The sequence below is a fragment of the Chaetomium fimeti genome (genome assembly GCF_033439085.1).
Source record: "Chaetomium fimeti strain CBS 168.71 chromosome Unknown B0H64scaffold_8, whole genome shotgun sequence".
Lineage (NCBI taxonomy): Eukaryota > Fungi > Ascomycota > Sordariomycetes > Sordariales > Chaetomiaceae > Chaetomium > Chaetomium fimeti.
In genome coordinates, this window is record NW_026944336.1 from 154,257 (window position 1) to 176,179 (window position 21,923).

Consider the following 21,923-nt stretch of genomic DNA (forward strand, 5'->3'; position numbering starts at 1 on the left):
TACTGATCACGACATCTCGGACCCACGGTTCTGGTAGCGACATTGCCTGAGAACACTATGCGGGCGCCGGAGATAGTGACACCAGTGAGCACGCCGTTGACGGAGGAGGCCTGGGTTAATAAACGTTGTGGGGGCGTGGGATGGACGAGGTTGGAAGAGACCCTGCCTGGTCCTTTTCTCTCCACGTTTTCCGACGTTTGAAGGGCCGTGATGGCCTTGCATGCATCAATTAGTATGTCATGTGTTGGAGAACCCTGCCGGCGGCTTCATGTTGTGCCGGCTTCTCATGACATGACAACGGAATCTGGGCGGATTAACTACCAGGTAGGTACTATATGAATCCCCCCACACACAAGTATTGCAAACTCGTTTCCGTCAATGATTGTTTAAGCAAACGCAGTAATTAATCAGAACCCTTACTACTCACTTTCTCTGACATTCTGCCAAGTTCAGGTTGGGTTCACCAAGGTTTGTCGACGGTATTCCAACATCTGACAACACGCACATTACTGATTGGGAGCAGAGGCATCAAAATTTCTCATCGTTCAGGGTATGCTGACCAGAAAACAATATATGAACCATTTCGTGTACCAAAACAACATCACTCCTCTGATCTCAAAGTCGAAAACGGGGGGTGATCAACGGCAAGATGCAAATAACCAACCCCCTTCTCCCGAGTTTCCAACCATGCCATACCCCCGGCTTGTGTAGACCTAGACCCTTCCAAACCGCTTACAGACCAGCGCCAACCTCTTCCCATCCATCCTCCCCATTCCCATCCCCGTTACCCCCCCTCACCCCTCAGGTCCAGTCCCCCCCCCTTTCCCCCAGAAACACCAACTCCACCCTCAAACTCTACCCGGGTCCGCACCAGCCCCAGCCTAGACTAACGAGGAGGTGTGCCTCACTGAGGGTGAGACCACGGTTGCTGGCCTTGCTGCCCCGCAGGATCCCATCCCCCCGCAGGCTGGGCATAGGTGTTTGTTTGAGCATAGGTAGGCTGCTGTGGGCCCCAGCCCTGCTGCTGCTGCTGCTGCTGTTGCTGAGCCGGTGGGTGCCATTGCGGAGCGGGCTGTGGTGGTGGTTGCTGCCAGTTTGCTGCTCCTGCTGCTGCTGCCGGGTCGGGCACGGGGGCGGAGTAGGGTGCCGCGTTGGGCGCGGGCCAGGGGGCGGGTTGGTGGGTAGGCGGTTGTGGTTGTGGTTGCGGGGGTTGAGGTGTTGCGTACTGGGGCTGCTCGAAGGGTGTTTCATATTGGGTGGGTTGGAAGGTTGTTGCAGGCTGTGGGGGATAGTTGGGGTTTGGCGCATAGGTTGGACCGGCATAGGAGGGTGGTGCCCAGGGCTGGCCTGGTCCGGGACTCCATGGCTGCTGCGGGGCATAAGTTGGTTGTGCAGGTGGTCCTTGACCGGCAACCGGCTCCGCGGGAGGGCTTCCAGGGTTCCACATGGGTTGCTGGCTAGCCGTATTTGCGGGCTGCGGATACGGTTGAGGGGGCTGCCATCCCACTGGCTGACCCATACCCCCCGGCGCTGGTGTGGCTGGGCTTGGGGCGGGAGGGCTGGCATATCCAGAAGGCGGTATTTGGGAGTGCTGGCCGTAGGCGTACGGATACGTAGCGACCCCATCTGGCCCCTGATAATACCCGGGTGATGCAAAGACGGCTGGAGGCTGAGGAGGGTGCCCTTCGGTTGCTTGGGGAGGTGCAGGGTTAGGGCCAGCATAACCTGGCTGGAACTGACCGGGCTGGAACTGGCTGGGTATGGACTGCCCTCCAGGTACTTGTGCGGGTGTTGGCGAGGCGGTTCCCTCGGTTCGCCCCGGTCCATTGGGCTGCTGCGGCGTACCCGGCTTGGGCGTTTGCCGTCCAACCCCCTCAGGAGTATCTTGGGATGGGATATTGGTGGATGGCTGAGAGGACTGTGCGGTCTGTGGCCCAGTTCCGGTTCCAGCGCTTGGAACTGCAGGAGCCGGTCCTTGCTGCGGTCCTGGGCCGGCTTGTGCAGGCATACCGGCGGCCCCGACCCCGTTGCCCATGTTTGGGCCAGGAGCGGCGCCGGAAGACCAACCCGGAGGCCCCTGACCCTGAGGTGCGGCAGACCCCATCCCCCCGGGCGCCGCGTTCATATTTATCTGAGCGGGATTGGGCCGTTGTTGGCCATAGGCTGGGGGGATAGGAACTACGGCCGGAGTTGGGACGCCAGCTGTACTTGAAACGGGCTGACTTTGTCCGCTCGTCGTCGTCGGTTTTGGGGTCACCCCCGCTCCTTGGGTACCCCAGGATGCCTTCATTTGGGCAGCGGCAAATGACTTCTGCCTATGCAACGCCGCAGCCTGCGCAGCCGCAGCCTGCGTAGCCGCAGTTTGGGCATTTGTGGCAGCGGTGTGAGCCGTGGTTGCGGCCGTCTTGATGGCGCCACCAACCCGGCTGGCCGTTTTCTTGCTCCATTTGACCGTGTCTTTGCTAAAGACCGAGTTTGCAAACCCACCGAAGCTGGTACTTGCTCCGGAATGCCTCGTCGGCTTAGATGCCTGCGCCTGGGGTGGCGGCGAGAAACCGTGCTGAGAGCTCGTGATGGACGGAGTCGAAGGAATGGCCGATGGATTGGACGCTGGCAGTGTGCTGGTAGACGCCTGAGGAGACGGCGTAGCCTGGGTTGGAAAAGTGTGGGGTTTACTAGGGAAAGCCGCTGGTGTGTACGACGGCGCCGCTGGAACTGAGAAGGATCCATACTGGGGGTTTGGTGGGGGAGGAGGACTTGTGGCTGCTGCCGTCCCAGTTTGGGACCCCTGAAGAGTGGGTGAGGGTGAGTGAGACTCAGTTGTAGGCATCGTGGCAGAATGGGGCCGGGAGGTAGGATGCCCTGCCGTTGACGGTGTCAAAGGCGCCGGAGGAGGCGTAACAGTCGCTGGGGGTTGATAAGGCCCTGGTGCGGAATGAGATGCCGGTGTACCGTGCTGCAAATGGAGGCTGGCGGTCGGAGATGCAGGCGATGGAGAGGACTGCTGTAGGGGCGCGGCGTGTTGGTGACCGGGACCGCTCAGGGACGGGTGCCAGGGCCATGGGTGTGCCACGTTGTCATCGGGCCCTGGGTATGGTGAGGTCGACGTTGGCTGTTGCGTTGACTGTGAGTTGTCTGTGATAGAACCCGGCGCAGCGTGAAACGGGATGAGCCCTTCGTGGTCAGGCGGCGGGGGCTTTTCCACAACAATGAGACCCTCACTATCTGCAACAGCTGGAGGCTGAGGCGGATCTGAAGCTGTACCTTCAGAATGATTGTCTTGTAGAGGCTTGGATTCGGGAGATTCGCTCGGGGTGTCCGAGGTTGAGTCCTTAACGGAGCCAGGTTCAACAGTTTGGCTAACTTCAGAGTCTTGAGGGAGACTGAGCTTCGGATCCGACACTGACGTTGGTGGCGAACCCTCGCCAACAACACTCTGTCCGCCGCTGTGCTCTAGAGGTCCCGATCCCTCCAGCTCGGCAATGAAAGTCTGGGCTGGTTGCTCTGGCTTAGGGGGTATCGGTGGCGCGTCGCCCACCGCGGAGGATGTATGAAAAGATGAGTTGTTGGGGGGACTTTCCATTTCGTAAAGAGCAGGGGGGTTTGGCTGACCCGGCGCTGTATCGGCTGGTGCTCCATGCCATTGTTGCAAAGGGGGTGACGCCGGATATTGGGGGGGATAGTAAGATCCGTATTGTTGTGGTGGAGGCGAGTGAGCTTGAGCGTTTGCAACATACGGGCTGGGGGCTGGAGTTGGCAGTGGAAAATACCCAGGTTGAGGATAAGCTGATGGCGGACTTTGAGGTTGAGGTGTCTGTGTCTGTGGAACCGGTGACCCGGCATAAGGCATACCAGGACCGGGACCGGCCACCGGTTTCCGCTGTAAACGGAGCGGAGCTGGGGTTACACCATCAATGGTCATGGTAGCCATAGCGGACGGGAGGTCAGCTGCTTGGTGAGGAGGTAGTGGCTGGTAATTGTACTGTGAAATGTGCTGAGGCTGTTGGGGGGGTTGAAAGCCATGCGAACCCCCAAGGTGGTGTCCGGGTTGTTGTTGCTGCGGCTGCTGCTGGCCAGGTGGCCGGTAAGGGGTGTATTGCCGCGACTCGGCCGAAGGGGCAATAGGAGGGGTCCCGGAGGACGGGGCACCATTGTACGCCATGATCCCAGGCCGTCTTCGAGCACGCGTCGGACGTTCACTCGGCTACCGTGGAGCTTGAGCCGAATGAAAATGCCCAAACACACACTCGGCGGGGGGATTTGCGGCAGAGTTTCACGGGGAAAGCCAAGGCAGCCGCTCCGCGCTATTTAACAGGCACGCGTGGCTGTGGGACATGCATTGCATCCGACGAATGGGAGATCTGCAGCTTCTGGGGTTTGTCTGGTTCAAGATCCTTGTCTTCGGCCGCTAACCCTTAAACGTGCTCCTCGCGTCAGCCGCAGAAAGGTGGCCATGCGGTCCATGCTAAGCCGAGAGCTTGATGTCGGCATTCGACTATTTGGCTTCTTGTGTTGTTGAACCCCGGCCCCTTTTGTTGATCCGCCCCCTGAGGGCTTCAGAGTCACGACATGAACTTTCCGCCGAGTTTTGTTCATGAATTCATTCGGCGGCTCGATTCAAGCTCTGCAGGAAGTTTGCCGCCACCCAATCGCGATATCCCAAGTTATGATTTCCATGACGCGTCTGAACAGAACCTGGTGGTGACCAACAGCCAACCTCAAAGCTTCCAACTGGGCACCGGTGCTTCTCTTCTTACGGACAGCCTGTTACCCGCCATCACGTCAGCCCGCCATGAGGTTATCCTCGTTACTTGTTTCTGGGCACAGTCCAAGACATTAACAGCGCTCTGCGACGCGCTCACCAAGCTCGCAGCACATCGCCGTCTTCTCATCGAAGGGGCAATATCCCAGGGGTCGACGACCATCCCCCCATTACGGGTTCACATATGTTTTTCATCGCGATCTTTGTTTCAAAAGTTGCTGCACACACAATCACATAATGGCTATGTCTACCCGCCCTCGTCATGGCAGAAGAAGCTCGGCTTGCCGGAATCCGCGCTCCTCGAAGCTGGAGGCATCCACCTTCAAGTCAAGAGTCTCTTCTTTCTCCCGTTTAGCGTGATGCATCCCAAGTTTGTTATTGTGGACAGGCAACGAGCACTTGTGCCGAGCTGTAACGTTAGCTGGGAGCCCTGGCTAGAGGGTTGCGTGGAGTTGACTGGGGATGCAGTTCAGGCGCTCTTTGCTTTCTACTCGCGGACTTGGGGGGGACCTCAAGATTTCCAATCACTCTCCGGCGACACAGGGGAAGTAGGCTTCGACAGCCGCGCAGCAAACCTCACCTTGATACCCAGCACCGCCCACCATCGCGCCGAGTTCCAATCTCAGGAACCAATCCCAACTCTCGTCCTCCCCTCTTCACACCACCGCAACCCACGCTTCCGCCCATTCCCCTGGCAGGGCTCACCCATGCCCCCCAACACCCCTCTCAACACGGCGTTGCTCCAACTCCTCGAGCAGGCCCAACGGTCCATCTACATTCAAACCCCCAACATCACCTGCGAGGCCGTGATCGCCGCCCTCCTCGGCGCCCTCGCGCGGGGTATTGATGTCACCATCGTGACAAACCGTAACATGATGGTACTCGAGCAGCTTGTCACGGCGGGCACCACCACGGCTTGGAGCATCCGCTCCTTTATCCGCCGCTTCCGCCAGCTCAAAGCCGCAGCGGTGGATGGGGTTCCCGCGAGGCACGGCGGGGGGGGTACGGACCTGGAAGCTGGGCGCCGGGTTGGACACCTCCGGATCTCATACTTTAAGGCGAAACCGCAGGCCGCCACGGGCCTGGCGCCGTCTGAGGCCGAAGAGCCGGTGCATTCGCATCTGAAATTGACGGTTGTGGATTCGGAATACACGGTGCTCGGGTCGGGGAACCTTGACCGTGCTAGTCTTTTTACTAGTCAGGAGCTTGGCTTGATGTTTTATGGGCGCGAGTTTGGTGCGGGAGTCAAGGCTGGGGTGGACCGTGTCCTGGATGGGAGGCTTGATTTGGTGTATGACTCGGGTGACGTGAGCGATGGCTGAATGCTGGTAATTGGTATTAGAATCATCTCTCTTCATGCGTGCCTTGGGCACTTTACTTGGACGGAGTGCCGTGCGCTGTCTTAGAATAACCCCGGCTCCGCGGACCACCGGTTGGGCCTCCCCTGTCTAACAACAATGGTTGTCAGGTTGAACTTTACCTGAACAAAGAAACCGTGACGAGGGTAAGAAAAGATGTGACTTGGTTATGAAAGCCGTTCAACTTTGCCTGCGCACCCCATGGGTTAACGGAACCCGGACTCCAATTGTAAAACAAATATCTGCGTAAGGTAGGTAGTTATAGATGGGCCGGGTTACCTGTACCAGCGCATTAAGTAGTAGTCCACGTGCAAGGGAACTTGAACTTGGACCGCCTCCTGTCGCTTCAGGGTACAACAGGTTGATTATGGCGTTGAGCTTGCGGCATATATTCGATAAAATTAGGGGAAGGGTGTATGGCCGTGATGCAGAGAAAGCTCTAGGCTACGGTCCAATTTGACGGCATCTAGGAGTGGTACATGGTAGCAGGTTTTGCGTGGAGGTGATGTCCGTCCAGTCAGGCATCACGGACACGACGGGGGCAATGCGCCGTGCAGTTCAAACTGCATTTGTCGTTTGTCAGGGTATTTCTCATTACAGGAGCCGGGAATGCACATTCCTTATCCTTGGTTAAGGTACCTAGGTAGGTCATGTAGGGACTGGAAAGGCGGTTCATTGCCCGTGAGTGAGGCTTAGCTCGTCATCTACCAGCAAAAACGCAGCGAGTTGTAAGATTCAAGATGCCCAGCAAGCTCCCAGATGCAAATAGATGTCAGGTAGTGGTTTTATTAGTGTATTCTACTCATGAAGCAGAGATTGAAGTCGAGAATGAGGTTGTGGTTGAGGTGAGCTCCAGATTGGGGTCGCGACTTCCTCATCTAAGTCGCGACTTCCTCATCTAAGTCGCGACTTCCTCATCTAAGTCGCGACTTCCTCGTCTAAGTCGCACCTTCCCTTCTTGACGGCGGCGATGCAGCTGCCTGCCCACTAATTTCCCACGGCCGATTGCGTGAAATTCTTGATCTTCTCTTCTTTTTGTTTGTCGATATCCATCCTTAACGAAAATGGATGGTTCTGGGTTCCCTGGCCGCGAGGCCATTGATTTGACTCCCCCGGTCTCCCTTCAAGCCGACGATTTTGCGTGGCCGGACTGCCCGGCGCCACCACCGCCACCATCACCTCCGCCGCTCCCCGTCCCTGTTCTCAGAACCATGGACCCAAACGCTCTCGAAGGTAAGTTTTATCTTTATGTTCATTGCTCTCACAGTTGGTGCTCTTGCTCTTCCTGCGTCTATTCTTGTTTCTGTTATCGCTTTTTGATCCGTCAAACTCTGAAGCCTGCTCTTTTCTTGCCTACTTGGCGGTTACTTCAATCTGATCATGGCGTTGAAACATCGGTGGGAATCTCTACCAGCTGCTCTCACCGTTATTGGTTTCCTATTGTTACTGCTTGACTGTTGTTACTGCTTGACTGTTGCTACTGCTTGATTGCCGCTGCTGCTTGACGTTTGCTGCTGCTTTACTGTTACCTGCTTGACTGTTGCTATTGCTTGATTGTTACCTGCTTGACTGTTGACAGTAAGCTGCTTCCGTTGCCGGTATACCTGGTGTTGAAGGACTGGTTGTCACTCCGCATGTCGTCGATGTTCTAGCGCCCAGGGCCGTTGAGACGGTTGCATATTTGTGTTACTCTCTTCGTTGCTTCTCCAAGCTCTCCTCTGGTTCAGTTGGTTCTTGATCTTGTCCTCTTGGGCGATGCGGAGGCCAGGCAAACTGACGAGGGCATATTAGATGATGATGTACACGATGAGATCCTGGAGCAGATCCACCGCGCCGCACGAGCCACCTCCCTTCGGGCGTCACAAGCCCACGACTTTTACCCTGGGGTACCAGACGAGTACATCGACTGGGAGGCATTTGTGCCGCCCTATGTTTGCCGTGTCCGTGGCTGCCGATTTTACGGCCTTGACTTCCGGGTGCGGGTGAGGCTGAGACGCCATTGTGAAGGCGCAGGTCGCCCACATGATGTACGTTACCTATAGGCTATATACAGTACAAACCTATGCTAACCCTTTGGTACCTTGGCAGCGGTTAGGGTACCCCTGGAGCTTGACTCCAACGAGGATAACGACTTCCCCTCCGCGTTTTACGTTTCGACCCGCCGCCGCCTAGCAACACCCCTGGCGAGACCCCCGAGGCCAGCCTCACACCCTCACCTCAAGACACGACCGTACCAGAAACCAGCGTGCCGTTGTCTTCGCCCGAGGTTTCTCTCTTCGATGAGGAGATCCCGGAGACCCCACAATGGGGCAGTATTACCGCGTCCGACGAGGATAAGGATATGTCTATTATTGTATTATAAATAGCTTAATTTGTATATATACTTCACAACCTCGCAAACTAAACCAAGTCTACTGTAGCTACCATCTCTTGAACCGGGGCGGTTCTGTAATTCCGCGATCGGACCGAAACCCTCAATTGCAACTTCTGTTCCAGGTTCGTGATGTTGAAAGAAGACGGGGCCGGAATGAGAAACCAAGCATCGGCGCTACAACCGTTCCCCGGGGCGCGGCAGCATGCCCGACCGGGTGTGACTCGGGATGAAACCAACACGAGAACAAAGTCAAAAAGGGGTCTAAAAAAGTGTAAAGGCCGCGTAGGCTAACTATCACCTTCGGCACCCGGTGCGCTTCTTGGTGACCAGAGGGGCAGGGTTTCCATCAAGCCTTTTTCTGGTTCTTCATTGCATTCTCCGTATCCGCAGTCCTTATACTTGGTCAGAGGCTCCGGTCCTCTCAGAGGTCAAGGGGGGAGCAAGCAATTCTAGTTCTTCTTTTTCAGCACTCGTAGAAGAGACTCCTTTTCGCGGTGACCGTAACTGCGGCCATCTACCCAGAGGGGCACACGCGTAGGCGCATCGACTTTACGATCGTAGGATCTATAGCAACGAAGGTTGCTTCCTAAGGCCATCTCTTCCCTCATACATGATGCGACATTAACATCACAACGTACGGCACGTAACCAGCGTTGGTGGTGTGTGTGGTTTCAAGGTGATGACCGCTGCACTGCAATGATAGTAGCTACTTTCACACAAAGCAACAAAGCTATCTTGAATGGCAAATCGGGTGCTAGGCAAGAGCAGAAGATAGGCAGGACGAGGGGTAGCTCTCTTCCTCTTTATGGATTCTTGCTGAGGTAGGGATGTACTTTACTATATTTACTTTATTCCACTCGATTTCTCTTTTTTTCTTTCATCTATTTCACTTAGTCCCTTTCCTTTATTTTATTTTTCTGATATGTCTTCTTTACTTTTTGCTTTTCTTCGACTCGATTTCTCTTTTTTCTTTTTTTTTCTTTTACGCGGCTCATTTCCTTTATTTCTTGTTTTTGCCATTTCTCCTTTTCTAATTTACTTTTCTTCAACTTGACTTCTCCTTTTTATTTATCATTTGGTCTCTTTAGTACTTTTCTTGGGTCGATTTCTCTTTTGCTCAGTTCCTTTCTTTTGTTTCCGGCAACCAGGGCCTCAGGTTGCCAGGGGGTCTCTGATCTTTGTTCCCTCTTACTATTAATACCACCCCGTTGGTTTCCATTGCGTATTGTCTTTCTAGGTTATCCCCCATGGTTCTCTTTGTCGGCTCCCGACAATATTGCTGTTTCCACCCCTTTCCCATCCCCCCTCACTTACTTTCGGTCTTGTTCTTATTTCCATTCCTCACATTGATAGACCTCCCCTGACTTACAAAACCCGGCGATATGACTAACCAAGTCCCACCCAACTCCCTACCCCGCACAGCTGGTGGCCATCGGGTGGTTTCGCCCGGAGACCAGCAGCAGCTCTACATTACAAGATTACTCGAGTCCGTACATATCTCTCCTCCACCTAATAATTACGAAACTACGAATAGCCACAGGCAACGACACAACACCCGTGTGATCAATCATGTCTTCTCCCTTCAAAATCCTCATCTTCAGCCGGACGGTACTGTACCGGCACGAGTCGATCCCGGCTGGTATTCGAGGCCTCCATCGCCTTGCAGCAGCCTCAAGCGCTGGAGAGCATCCGTTCACGGCAGACGACACGGAGGATCCGTCCGTATTCACCCTAGCCTCCCTCGCAGTCTACCGCGTAATCGTCCTGCTACAGTGCTCCGGCGACGTCCTCGACGACACCCAACTCGATGCCTTGAAGGGCTTTGTCCGCTCGGGTGGGGGCGTCGTGGCCGTCCACTGCGCCAGCTACGCCATGATCTCGTCCGAGTGGTACGCCAGCCTCATCGGTGGCGTTTTTGAGAGCCACCCCGAACCACAGCTCGGTCGGGTCAAGGTCCAGAACCGGGAGCACCCCATAATGACGTGCAGGTGCCCCAAAAACGACAGAGCCAACCAGCCTACGCAGAATTTGCAGGAGGGGCAAACGGAACTCACCTGGATGGACGAGTGGTACAACTTCAAGGCGCACCCGCGGACGGCTTACGAGGGTCTGGATATGCTCTTGACCGTGGATGAGAAGTCGTACAAGGGCGGAGTGCATGGGGATGACCACCCCATCGCGTGGTGTCAGACCTTCGACGGCGGACGCAGCTACTACACGTCGCTTGGCCACTTTGACGAGGCATATGAGGATGACTGGTTTATGGGCCAGCTGCTTGGGGGGATACTCTGGACCGCGGGTCTGGCTGGGAATTAGGGGATATGAAGAAGGGTTTCCCAAGCGGTAATGTCTGAGAATAGACGGCTGTGATAATAACTAAAGTAGTTTGAAATGAATCAAGCGGGTGGCAGCTCTGGCGTTGGCATTTCGATGAACGGTGAACGTCTATACTGAGATATCCGGTGCCAAGCCGACCTGAAACAGGAGAAACGCCTTGCAAGCAATAAGCTCTCATACTCCGCGCTGACGAAGAACTTTACTGTTAAACAACGCGCTGCCCCCGTCGCCGAGCGCCCTTAACTCGAACTAAGCCAGGATTCTGCGGGGAAGCGGAGAGGCCGTGCGGAAGCTAGATGCGCCCAGAACCGGTCATGTCATGATTCTTCTTCTTCTTTGGGACCCCGGATGGTGCTGGCCGGGGGAAGCGCGTGATTGCGGCGTTTTCTCATTTTCCAAGAATCGGCACGCCTAGCCAGTCTCCCGATTCCCGCGCCCATAGCAAGCACGCATGCCCTGAGAATGCAACGGCGTCCCGGAACTTGGCGTCTTCTCTTCCCGGTCTTCCGTGTGGTGACTCTGGTCTCGGCAGAGCCGCAGAGAGCCGTCCAGCATACTACCCCTGTCCGTCCCCCCCATGGCCCCCCATGCCCCCCTCGATCACCCCCTGTCCTCGTCAAGCGCCCCGCAGGGGAGAGCCGCGCTCTTCCATTCATGGATATTCAGGAACGTGAGTTCCGTGATTTGGTCAGCGTCGGTCCAGCCCCACGTTAATGAAGGGAGGGCGACCGTAACCCGGTTCCACCACGCTGCTCTTGAGGAAAACCTGGTTGGCGGAGATTGTGGCTTTTTTTGTGCAACCAAACTCTTCGTCCTCGTCCCGGTTCTCGGGCCCCTCTTTCTCCCCAACTACTACTCCACCCGGACCGTTGACGATGCGCTGGGCCAAGGACCCTCTCCTGGCATTACCGGGACGCTTTTCCCATAATGTGCGCTCGGTTGACGCTTGGTATCTGGGGCGACGCCTTGGCCCTCGACGCGGGTTATACCGAGTAGGGAAGTTCACGTCGGGGATCGCACCCAGCGCTGGCGCTGTTCCGTCGAGTTCCGTCCGGGACTCTACCGCCGGGTCCATGCTCCCGTAGATCCGTCTGTTCTCCTTCCGCGTGTTTATGTGCCTCGCCACTATTCTTGGCTAGCAGTGAATCCATAAAGAGGACGAAAGCTGCCCTTCGTCCTGCCTGTCTTCTGCTCTTGCCCAGCACCCCATTCGCCATTCAAGACAGCTTTGTTGCTTTGTCTGATAGTAGCTACACACAATGGCCGCTAAGCTCCTTCTTACTGCCGCCTTTGCGGCCACCGCTCTGGCTGCCCCTCTCGTCGAGGAGCGTCAGAACTGCGCTTCCCAATGGTACGTGATTCAGATCACCCAAGCTCGGCTACGAGCCTGGTTTCGAGATAGGGGACTATTTGGCTAATGCGGTCACGTATAGGTCGCAGTGTGGCGGCAATGGCTGGCAGGGCGCGACTTGCTGCGCTTCCGGGTCGTCTTGCGTGGCCCAGAACGACTGGTACTCTCAGTGCCTTCCCGGCGCCGCGGTGACGACTCCTCGCACCACCTCGTCTTCGGCCAAGCCGACCAGCACCAGCAGCCGCAGCTCGAGCACCTCCCAGGGCGGTGCGGTGTCTTCGACCACCGCCCCCCCGGTGGTCACCAACTCCCCTACTAGCATCCCCGGCGGTGCTTCGACCACGGCCAGCTACTCTGGCAACCCTTTCGAGGGTGTGCAGATGTGGGCTAACGACTACTACTCGTCGGAAGTGCACAGCATCGCTATCCCTAGCATGACCGGTGCGATGGCCACCAAGGCTGCTAAGGTTGCCGAGGTTCCCAGCTACCAGTGGATGGACCGCAATGTTACCGTCGACACTCTGTTCTCTGGAACCCTTTCTCAGATTCGCGCTGCCAACGAGGCAGGTGCCAACCCGCCGTATGCTGGGTACGTGACTTGGTCGCCCAACTCCAAAACTCCACCCCCCCTTTTCCAACCCACCCCCCCCCCCCCCCAACTCCTCCTCCTCCTCCTCGAACTCTCCCCGGCATTTCTCTTGCGTTTCTAACGCCGGCAGGCTCTTCGTCGTTTATAATTTGCCGGACCGTGACTGCGCTGCTGCCGCCTCCAACGGCGAGTGGGCGATCGCCGACGGCGGTGCCGCCAACTACAAGGCCTACATCAACCGGATCCGTGAGCTTATCATCCAGTACTCGGACATCCGCATGCTCCTGGTCATCGAGCCCGATTCGCTTGCCAACATGGTCACCAACATGGGCGTTGCTAAGTGCGCTGGTGCCGCTTCGACTTACAAGGAGTTGACTGTGCACGCCATCAAGCAGCTGGACCTGCCCAACGTTGCCATGTACCTCGACGCCGGTCACGCTGGCTGGCTCGGCTGGCCTGCCAACATCCAGCCCGCTGCTGACCTCTTCGCCGGTATCTACAATGACGCTGGCAAGCCGGCTTCCGTCCGTGGTCTCGCCACCAACGTTGCCAACTACAACGCCTGGAGCGTCGCCTCGGCCCCGGCCTACACGAGCCCCAACCCCAACTACGACGAGAAGCACTACGTCGATGCTTTCAGCCCGCTCCTTAACGCCGCCGGCTTCCCCGCCCACTTCATCACCGACACTGGCCGCAGCGGCAAGCAGCCCACTGGTATGTTTCCCCCCTTAACTTTAACCGCACATCACACATGGAACCAAGTTCTAACATCGCACAGGTCAACTCGAGTGGGGCCACTGGTGCAACGCCGTCGGCACTGGCTTCGGCCAGCGCCCCTCGGCCGAGACCGGCCACGACCTCCTCGACGCCTTCGTCTGGATCAAGCCCGGCGGCGAGTGCGACGGCACCAGCGACACCACCGCTGACCGCTACGACCACAACTGCGGCCTGGCCGACGCCCTCAAGCCCGCGCCCGAGGCCGGCCAGTGGTTCCAGGCCTACTTCGAGCAGCTGCTCACCAACGCCAACCCGCCTTTCTAAGCTGGGATGGGCTGAAGGGGGGGTGACGGATGGGCTATCTGTCGAGTTTGTTTTATTCTTGTACATAGTTACCTCCCGCTTCCCTTTGTTGGGGCGGGTTTGCTAGAGAAGTCTGTACATAACTTCGAGTTGACGTGGTGGACGAGTATCAAGACTTTAGACGATAAACCGTAACCAAGATCGAGATATGATTACATCCCATACCTCTCTCCTTTTCCCCGTCTCACCTCTTTACCCAACCACGTCAGCACCCCCTGCACGCTCCCAGAACGTACCGCCCTCGGTGGCCCATCCAACGGAAACACTTCCTCTAGCGGCCCATCCCCTAACCACTCCAACTCCCCCCCCTCCTTACCTTCACCACTACCCCCATGATCAATCAAAATAGCATTCCACCCGGCCCCCCTCGCCCCGACAACATCCTTGCCATACTCATCACCCACATACACCTTCAGCCACGGCAGCACCACCCCACCACCGCCTCCCCGTGTGGAAGCAGCAGAAGCAGCAGCGGCAGCCAGTTGGTCGGCCATACCCTCAGCCGCGTCAAAGATGCGGCGGTCGGGCTTGGCGAAGCCGACGTCGTAGGACATGCAGTGGAGATCGATGTCGTAGGCGGAAGCATGTTGCTCTTGCTGGGGAGTGTTCGGGTTGGTATCAGTATCGGGGCTGGTGTTGCTGCCGAAACGCAGAGGGTGAACGCGTAGGCCGAGGGAGGTGAGGATGGATGGGACGCGGTCGTCCGAGTTGGTGATGACGCCCACTATGGGTGGGATCTGGGGGTGGGATGGTGCTGGGACTGATTGTTTGAGGGAGCGGAGGAGGGAGGCCACGCCGGGAGAGAGGGCGTATCCCTCACCCGAGGCGAAGCGGTGGAGGAGCTTGGGGGCTAGGTCCTTGGGTAGGTCTACGCCGTTGCCGGCGAGGGGTTGGAAGGTTTTAGTGATTACCTGGTGGTGTGTCAGTTCAGCTGTCTGTTACGTGTTGGACATTGAGGAGCGAGGGATGAAGTTTAATCATAATCCTACATTCGTCCACCATCTCGGAGCACCCATGCCGCTGGCCTTTCCATAATTCGGATGTGCTTTCGATTCCGCCGAGAATGCCTTCTTGAAAGAAGCCTGGACGTCTTCGGTACTAAACCCATCAAGCCCGCATTGGCGTGCGACAGTCGCATATTGTTCGGCAACGGGGAACTTTGGGTGGAAGAGAGTCCCAAAGGCGTCGAAACATACGAGTAGATTTCGCCGTGCCATGGTTTTATTGAACGGGGTGTCTGGCGAGATAGCATGTGGCAGGCCGTTCTGGTGACCGACGCCGGAGATGAAGAACCTTGGAAGTGAAGGACGGTTCATTACTTGATTTGAATGGATCGCTCAATGAAACCCTAACCCGTGGGGGTGTTATCTGCATGCCCCTGACTCCCGCGCTTTTGGGCTGGTGTATCATGGCCCTGGTGGGTGTCGAGGTATTAATGAATCCTCTGCATGGAGTAAAACCGCCATCAGGGTGATGGACGCCCAGGAGCATCAGTGTATGAAAACGACGTGGTGTGGTTTGTGGACTCCCAGTTAAAGAAACCCGGGACACACAACCTGCCGGCAACCGGTGTCTAAAGTAAAATCAGGCATGCCATTTGGTATCTGGGGTACTAGTAACGATACAGGACAAACAAACGGAAACAAAAGAATGTAGGTGAGACTGTTGTCGAACGGTCATGTCTCCCGTAATGGTAAAACAGAAAAGAGACGTTCCAGCATGTATAATTGGAAAAGGTATTCCGAAGTGGTACCCATCAGGTATTTTCCCTCCCCTTCCTTCCCCCAACCGGGCCGCCCATCTACCGTAGGTAACCATCTCAATCACTCCAAACCCATCCCCCCAAAACAAAAACACCCTCACAACCCTCCTCAGTCCTAACCGGACATGTCAACATCCTGTTGCGCACCACCACCAGCAGCCTGCACACCCCCCGTAGACCGATCGGCACCATTCGGCACCACCACCACCGCCTGGTCATTCTTCTCCTTGTACAGCGTCTCACACCACTGCTCTGCACTGACGAGCGTCCTGTTGAGGACCTCCCCCACCTGGGTCATCATCTGGAGCGCCTCCTTGGCGAAGAGCAGGGCGAGGTGGGCGCTGGCGCGGGTGCGGGCGCCGGGCCCGGCGTCGTCGCCGCGCCGCCCCTCCGCCGACTCCCGCATGTAGTGGAACTGGTACCGGCCCGGCAGGCTCATCAGCTGGCTGTGCACGAGGTTCCGCGCGTTCTCGGGGAGCGCGCCGCCCGTGTATTTGGATACGGTTTGTACCGAGCGGTGGATGACGCGGAAGAGGTCGTCGCGCAGTTCGTTCATGCGCTGGATCAGCCGGCTGCGGTCTTCTGCTGTGGCCGGGGTTGGACGGGCGCCGTCTGCTGTGTTGTGTTCGCCGCTGTTGGCTTGGGATACGAGGTCGTACTCGGCAATGACGCTCTTGAGCTTGACGAGGATGTCGCTGAGGTACCCGTTTGTGTCCTTCACCACGCCGAGGCAGTACTTTAGGCTCTTCATGCTCTCCTGTTTCATGGCGACCCCCAGCCCGGAGGTGGTGACGACGAACCGCTGGCCCCATTGTTGGGAAGAACCCGGGGGTGACGGCGTTTGGTCGTCGGCAGCTTCGGTGTACGCGGGCGATTTCTGGTCGTCATAGGCCGGCAGCGTGTCGACGGTGCTGACTGACATGCGCCGGTCCTCGCCATCGAAGCCGAAATCGTTCGGTATCGAGCGCGCGGCTTCCTTTCCCTTGTCGTGCCTGTCGGACCGGCGGCGCTTGCTGTTCCCGCGCCCGTCCGTCTCAATGTCCGTGGACGAACGCTGTTTCCGGCCCCGCATCGAAAAGAGCCACCTCATACCCCCCTCCACGCCTGTTTTCCGACCCATCGTTTCCACCGCCGGCTTGACCAGATTTTCGACATACTCGGCACCGGACTTGAGGTGGGGCGAGTAATTCTTGCCACTGTTGTAAGCAGAAGCGGCGCCCTCGATGGTCGTACCCAGCAGCGGGTAGGACGTTGTGATGAGCGATAGCAGTGGTTCAGCACCCCTGTCACCGTTCCTGTGTGGTGAGGGACTCGCGGTCTTGTAGTCTCTAGATGTTTTGCGGGGCGAGGCACACTCTGTTCGGGAGTTAAAGGATCAGTATTGAAGCATGCAAAACAAAGTCATGTCAAGTCACCCACCCGTTCTCATTTGGCCCAGTGCCTCGGCGGCAATCCTGACGTCGGGGTCATCCAGGCTCACGCTACGGCTAGCGCCCATATCCGACGACATACTCGGCGGTGACTCTACCGGGTCGAGGTAGCTCGGTTTGTAATATGTCGTAAAAGGGTTGAGGCTGGGCCAGTGGTTCGTCGGACCGGGCTGCTGAGGGGGGGAATGTGCTGGGTCTGGTGGCTTTGGGAGCGGCGCATGGCCGTGGGCGCCCGTCACGGAGGAGAGCGGCGGCAGGGTGTGGGCCGAAGGACCTGCGGATAGCTCTCGCGACGGCTGGATAGGAGGGAGTTCGGTGGTTGAGTCGGCCGGGAAGGAGAGGGCGAGAGGGGGGAGTTGCAGCGACGCCGGCGCACTTCGCTGGGCCGAGTAGTCGCCCCGCGTGCTGGGCTCGTCGTCATGGCCGGGGGAGAGCAACAATGGGTTTGATATTGATGCATCTGCGGGCAACCCCGTTGGGCCGGTGGGTTGCTGCATTGCGGCCCCGTGCGGCCCGGTGTCCGCTCTCGGTGGTGCAGATTGTTGTGTCAGCGGCGGGCGTTCGGCGGCCAGCATGTGATTGCGACCCTGCTCCTCCATCTTTCTACTATTGACCACGAATGGGAGAAACCAGCGGTGCCGGTGATTAGGGCCAAGTTGACATTGGTGTTGCAAGTTCGGCCAATCGCGTCTTCATTCACTATCCTCTCCGACCGTCTCGTCCGCCCGTGGGCTCAGTTCAGTGTTGTGCGTTTGTTCGATCGCTCGTTCGCTCGATTCGGTTGCCGATTCAATCCCTCGGTCGTCGACTAAGACCGACGAGAAGTCGCCCGTGATCCAATCGTCGAGCAGCGGCCGGGCTCGTCCTGAAAATTGGAAAGCGAATCGTTGTTGGTCGGCGGCTGTGGGAGGTTCGGTTCGGTGTCGTCCGGCGGATCAAACGCCCCGAGAAGGAGACAGAGGAGGGGCGATGACGGATATCAGATGCTGTGCTGCAGAGTAGTGCCGGGGCTTGAAGTCGCAATATGCTATATTTAAGAATAAGACTGCATCGGATGTGCAGACGTCGTTTATTGTGTTGGGGAGGCTGGCATGATTGTCAAACGAGGGTTCTTGGGTCTTTTCAGGTGGGACAACGTCAGCTGAGGGATGACGGAAAGCGTCCAGCGAGACGGGATGAGATCAGATGCCAACAGACAGGAAAATCCATCCAAAAATGCCCCCGCTGTCTCGGGGTTGGGGGTCTTCCACATGGTTGGATGGCAATGACGGGGCGCAACGCGGCGGGGAGCCACTGCACTGGCTCGGGATGTTACAGTGAGGTCAGGCGCACCTCGACAGCTTGGACCTGGAACCCCCGCCCTGCCCGCTCTCGCAAAAGCACCCCACAGCGCCGAGGCAACCCATTTAACAACCTCACTGGCTGCCCTTGGGCGAGTTGGATGCACAAGGAATTGCTTCTTTCCAATACATTTGTGAGGAGGACCGCCATAACTCGGTAGTTAGTTGCCGTCGGCAGATTATGAAACAAGTTGTTGAAGTCCAAGGTGTTCGGGGTGAGCAGTGACTTCTGGAGCCTTGGATTCAGGGTCCCCGCTGCCACAAATGGATGCGGGGCCCAAAGGCCCATGGCCAGGATGGACCTTCATGAAGACATTTCTTACGGTTTACACATGGCTCTATCTCGCAGGCTGACGGCGCAGTGCCAGGAAACCTAGAAATATGTATCTAAAATCACACGCATGCTGCCCCATATCATGCGAGTGATTCCAAATGTTTGTCTTTTTTTCGCCAATTGATCACGGTTCTGGCCCGGCAGTTCCTGCCCGTGTTCAAAGTCGGAGAAGCACATGTCAGCATCAAACCTGAGATTCTCCGCTGTGGCTCGGCCAGTCGGCTTTCGAAGCGCTTTGTCATTCATGGCCCACCTTCACATGCGATGATGGATGCCGGGGGTTCGACCCGTATTCCCTATTCCGTTTTCTGTTCACTGGCGTGTTGGGTGTCTCAAATAACGGGCCTTAGCACAGTCGCTCGCGGGTAAAAGTTTACACGGCTAAAGGAGCACGCACGTGGTTCTCACGACGCTCCGGTCCATTTCGGCGTCTCCGCTCTCCATGCCGTCCGCAAGGGACGGAGAAGAAATAATCTGCATCATGGTTTGGTCGTTGGGATCTTGGGGGGCATTCGGACGGGTTCAAAGGGAGGGGTGGATGGGTTGAGACATGCCAAAACTGCCGCCGCCTCAATTCGGGGATCCGAGGGAATGGGGGACTCGAGTAAGAAGCCGCGAAGCAGCAAACCCGCAGATCCGACGTGGCGAAGCAATGGAAGTCAAATGCATGTGCACGGCAAACGCGTCTCACGACTGGTAAAATGTTCGGCGCCTCTGACGCTGCCCAAGCAACAAGATATGCGCCTCTTCAGGACAACAATACTCGGGCGGCTCTTATGGCGCCGCAATGAAATTCCTCTCCGCGCCTCGAAATCGCAGACTTCATCAACAACGACACGAGTTGGCGCCAGCAGAATGCCGGACACCGGTTGTGCGTACGATGGACTGCACTGTCTATTGGGCGCGTTGGAGAGAGGAAAGGGAAGAAAAAGCCCAACGGCCAAAATTCTTATTTTGAGCTAAGAAAATCTCGCTGGCTCGGTGCCCGGTGCTCCACTTTCGGAGCCAAGTTTGGCCTGCCGCCGATTTGGAGCCCACAACCAAGGTTCCTGGCTGGACCTTCCATTCTCTGGAGCTGAACCACAATGTGGGGTTAGGCCCGTGCACGAGCCCCTGCATGGACTTGGAGCGGGCTTGAACATGCACTGTGGTAAGTTGCTGAAGCCAGGAAGCGACAGGGAGGGCACTGTATCTGCATCTGTTCCTCGACGACGACTGCTTATCGCCATAGGGTTTCGACTCGATCCTTCGAAACGGCAAGCCTGCACGGAGCTTCCCGTTACCTCCCTCTCCCGACTGCGACCGAATCCCGATTGGCGTGGGCACAGGCTGAGCACCCCTCCTCAGCCAAGTGGCAGATACCTTAGCTCTTCTACCTAAGTAAACCCTCGAAACACGCCTCATTGCGACTTCAGTGCGACGGCACCCGCGATTCCTCGCCGTAGATACCCCCGGCTGCTGCCCCCTTCAACCGCCCACCATGGCGTCGGCCGTCTTCTTCCTCGACCTCAAGGGCAAGACCCTCCTCGCCCGCAACTACAGGGGAGACATCCCCATGTCGGCTGTCGAGATGTTTCCCGTCCTCCTTAGCGAAGCCGAAGAAGAGTCCTCGGCAGTGCCTCCCTGCTTCTCCCACGAAGGCATCAATGTAACCACTCCTCGGCCCGGGTTGGCTTAACTGAGATGGTGGTGTCATAGCTAACTCGGCACTCCTACAGTACCTGTATATCCGCCACAACAATCTGTACCTGCTCGCCCTCACAAAACGAAACACGAACGCCGCCGAGATCCTGCTCTTCCTCCACAAGATTGTCGAGGTCTTCACTGAGTACTTCAAGGCACTTGAGGAGGAATCCATCCGCGACAACTTTGTCATCATCTACGAGCTCCTCGACGAAATGATGGACTTTGGCTACCCCCAGACGACTGAATCCAAGATCCTACAGGAATACATCACCCAGGAATCCCACAAGCTCGAGATCGCCCGTCCACCCATCGCCGTGACCAACGCCGTGTCATGGCGTTCCGAGGGCATCCGTTACCGCAAGAACGAAGTCTTCCTCGACGTGGTTGAGTCGCTCAACCTACTCGTCTCGGCCAATGGCAACGTGCTGCGGTCCGAGATTCTCGGTGCCATCAAAATGAAGTGTTACTTGTCGGGTATGCCTGAGCTGCGCCTAGGGCTCAACGACAAGGTAATGTTCGAGACGACGGGGCGAACCACGCGCGGCAAGGCCATCGAGATGGAGGACGTAAAGTTCCACCAGTGCGTGCGCCTGTCGCGCTTCGAGAACGACCGCACCATCAGCTTCATCCCGCCCGACGGCGAGTTCGAGCTCATGTCGTACCGCCTAAACACCCAGGTCAAGCCCCTCATCTGGGTCGAGTGTGTCGTCGAGTCCCACAGCGGGTCGCGCATCGAGTACATGCTCAAGGCCCGCGCCCAGTTCAAGCGCCGCAGCACAGCCAACAACGTCGAGATCGTCGTCCCCGTCCCCGACGACGCCGATACCCCGCGCTTCCGCACCAACGTCGGCTCGGTGCACTACGCACCCGAGCAGAGCGCCATCGTGTGGAAGATCAAACAGTTTGGGGGTGGCAAGGAATTCCTCATGCGCGCTGAGCTAGGCCTGCCCAGCGTTCGGGGTGATGATGAACACGGCGGTGGCATGACTGGTGGATTTGGAGGCAGCATGGGCGGTATCGGGGCGCCCGGCAAGGGTGCGAAGAGGCCCATCCAGGTCAAGTTTGAGATCCCCTACTTCACCACGAGTGGGATCCAGGTGCGGTATCTCAAGATCACAGAGCCAAAGGTATGTTATAGCCAGGTCCCTTACCTCTCAATGGCACTCGCCGCTAACACGAGGCCCACCACAGCTCCAATACCCCTCCCTGCCATGGGTGCGCTACATCACACAATCTGGGGACATTGCCGTCAGGTTACCAGATGCCGTATGAGCAGAAGGCCCCGGGGTGTTGTAGGTGTTGGCGGCAGGGATTGTGAATGCCGGTTGGGGGTGGATATAAGGGAGAGGTTGCGGCTGCCCTACGGTCACATCAACCCCTCAGTCTTGTCGGCGGCGGGCGGCCGCAAGATGACACCGATTGTTGTGAAACAGCAAAAGGTCTGTTGTGGCGTATGGTGTAATGAGCGAGGCCGGGACATGACTAAATTAGACCAGACAATCAGGCGCAAATGCTTGAAC

General features: G+C 57.2%; 8 protein-coding genes across 8 annotated transcripts; 5 read left to right on the forward strand and 3 right to left on the reverse strand.

Moving 5' to 3' along the window:
• Positions 1-789: 789 nt before the first annotated feature.
• Positions 790-4,265, reverse strand: B0H64DRAFT_407906 (uncharacterized protein). The gene has a single exon (XM_062804589.1). The coding sequence runs from the start codon at positions 4,160-4,162 to the stop codon at positions 905-907; it is 3,258 nt and encodes a 1,085-aa protein (XP_062655242.1). The 5' UTR covers positions 4,163-4,265; the 3' UTR covers positions 790-904.
• Positions 4,266-4,442: 177 nt separating this feature from the next.
• B0H64DRAFT_407908 (uncharacterized protein) lies at positions 4,443-6,321 on the forward strand. Its single transcript, XM_062804590.1, has one exon. It carries the CDS (start codon positions 4,570-4,572, stop codon positions 6,082-6,084), a length of 1,515 nt encoding a protein of 504 aa, XP_062655243.1. The 5' UTR covers positions 4,443-4,569; the 3' UTR covers positions 6,085-6,321.
• Positions 6,322-7,184: 863 nt separating this feature from the next.
• On the forward strand, positions 7,185-8,482 carry B0H64DRAFT_377326 (uncharacterized protein; the record flags this gene model as incomplete). The annotated part of the gene is made up of 5 exons (XM_062802527.1): positions 7,185-7,353; positions 7,700-7,718; positions 7,832-8,102; positions 8,134-8,147; positions 8,293-8,482. The coding sequence occupies 5 exons, from the start codon at positions 7,185-7,187 to the stop codon at positions 8,480-8,482; spliced, it is 663 nt and encodes a 220-aa protein (XP_062655244.1).
• A 1,447-nt stretch (positions 8,483-9,929) lies between these two features.
• On the forward strand, positions 9,930-10,914 carry B0H64DRAFT_239518 (ThuA-like domain-containing protein). Its single transcript, XM_062799824.1, has one exon. It carries the CDS (start codon positions 10,064-10,066, stop codon positions 10,808-10,810), a length of 747 nt encoding a protein of 248 aa, XP_062655245.1. The 5' UTR covers positions 9,930-10,063; the 3' UTR covers positions 10,811-10,914.
• Positions 10,915-12,042: 1,128 nt separating this feature from the next.
• Positions 12,043-14,161, forward strand: B0H64DRAFT_426799 (1, 4-beta cellobiohydrolase). Its single transcript, XM_062805750.1, has 4 exons — positions 12,043-12,182; positions 12,265-12,771; positions 12,902-13,485; positions 13,550-14,161. The coding sequence occupies exons 1-4, from the start codon at positions 12,091-12,093 to the stop codon at positions 13,810-13,812; spliced, it is 1,446 nt and encodes a 481-aa protein (XP_062655246.1). The 5' UTR covers positions 12,043-12,090; the 3' UTR covers positions 13,813-14,161.
• Positions 14,004-15,068, reverse strand: B0H64DRAFT_419998 (uncharacterized protein; the record flags this gene model as incomplete). Its single annotated transcript, XM_062805425.1, has 2 exons — positions 14,004-14,762; positions 14,841-15,068. 2 exons carry the CDS (start codon positions 15,066-15,068, stop codon positions 14,004-14,006), a joined length of 987 nt encoding a protein of 328 aa, XP_062655247.1.
• Positions 15,069-15,728: 660 nt separating this feature from the next.
• On the reverse strand, positions 15,729-17,642 carry B0H64DRAFT_445765 (transcription factor Opi1-domain-containing protein; the record flags this gene model as incomplete). The annotated part of the gene is made up of 2 exons (XM_062806869.1): positions 15,729-16,969; positions 17,033-17,642. 2 exons carry the CDS (start codon positions 17,640-17,642, stop codon positions 15,729-15,731), a joined length of 1,851 nt encoding a protein of 616 aa, XP_062655248.1.
• Positions 17,643-19,939: 2,297 nt separating this feature from the next.
• B0H64DRAFT_239543 (AP-1 adaptor complex mu subunit APM1-like protein) lies at positions 19,940-21,863 on the forward strand. Its single transcript, XM_062799825.1, has 3 exons — positions 19,940-20,365; positions 20,436-21,530; positions 21,595-21,863. The coding sequence occupies exons 1-3, from the start codon at positions 20,198-20,200 to the stop codon at positions 21,673-21,675; spliced, it is 1,344 nt and encodes a 447-aa protein (XP_062655249.1). The 5' UTR covers positions 19,940-20,197; the 3' UTR covers positions 21,676-21,863.
• The last annotated feature ends 60 nt before the right edge of the window (positions 21,864-21,923 follow it).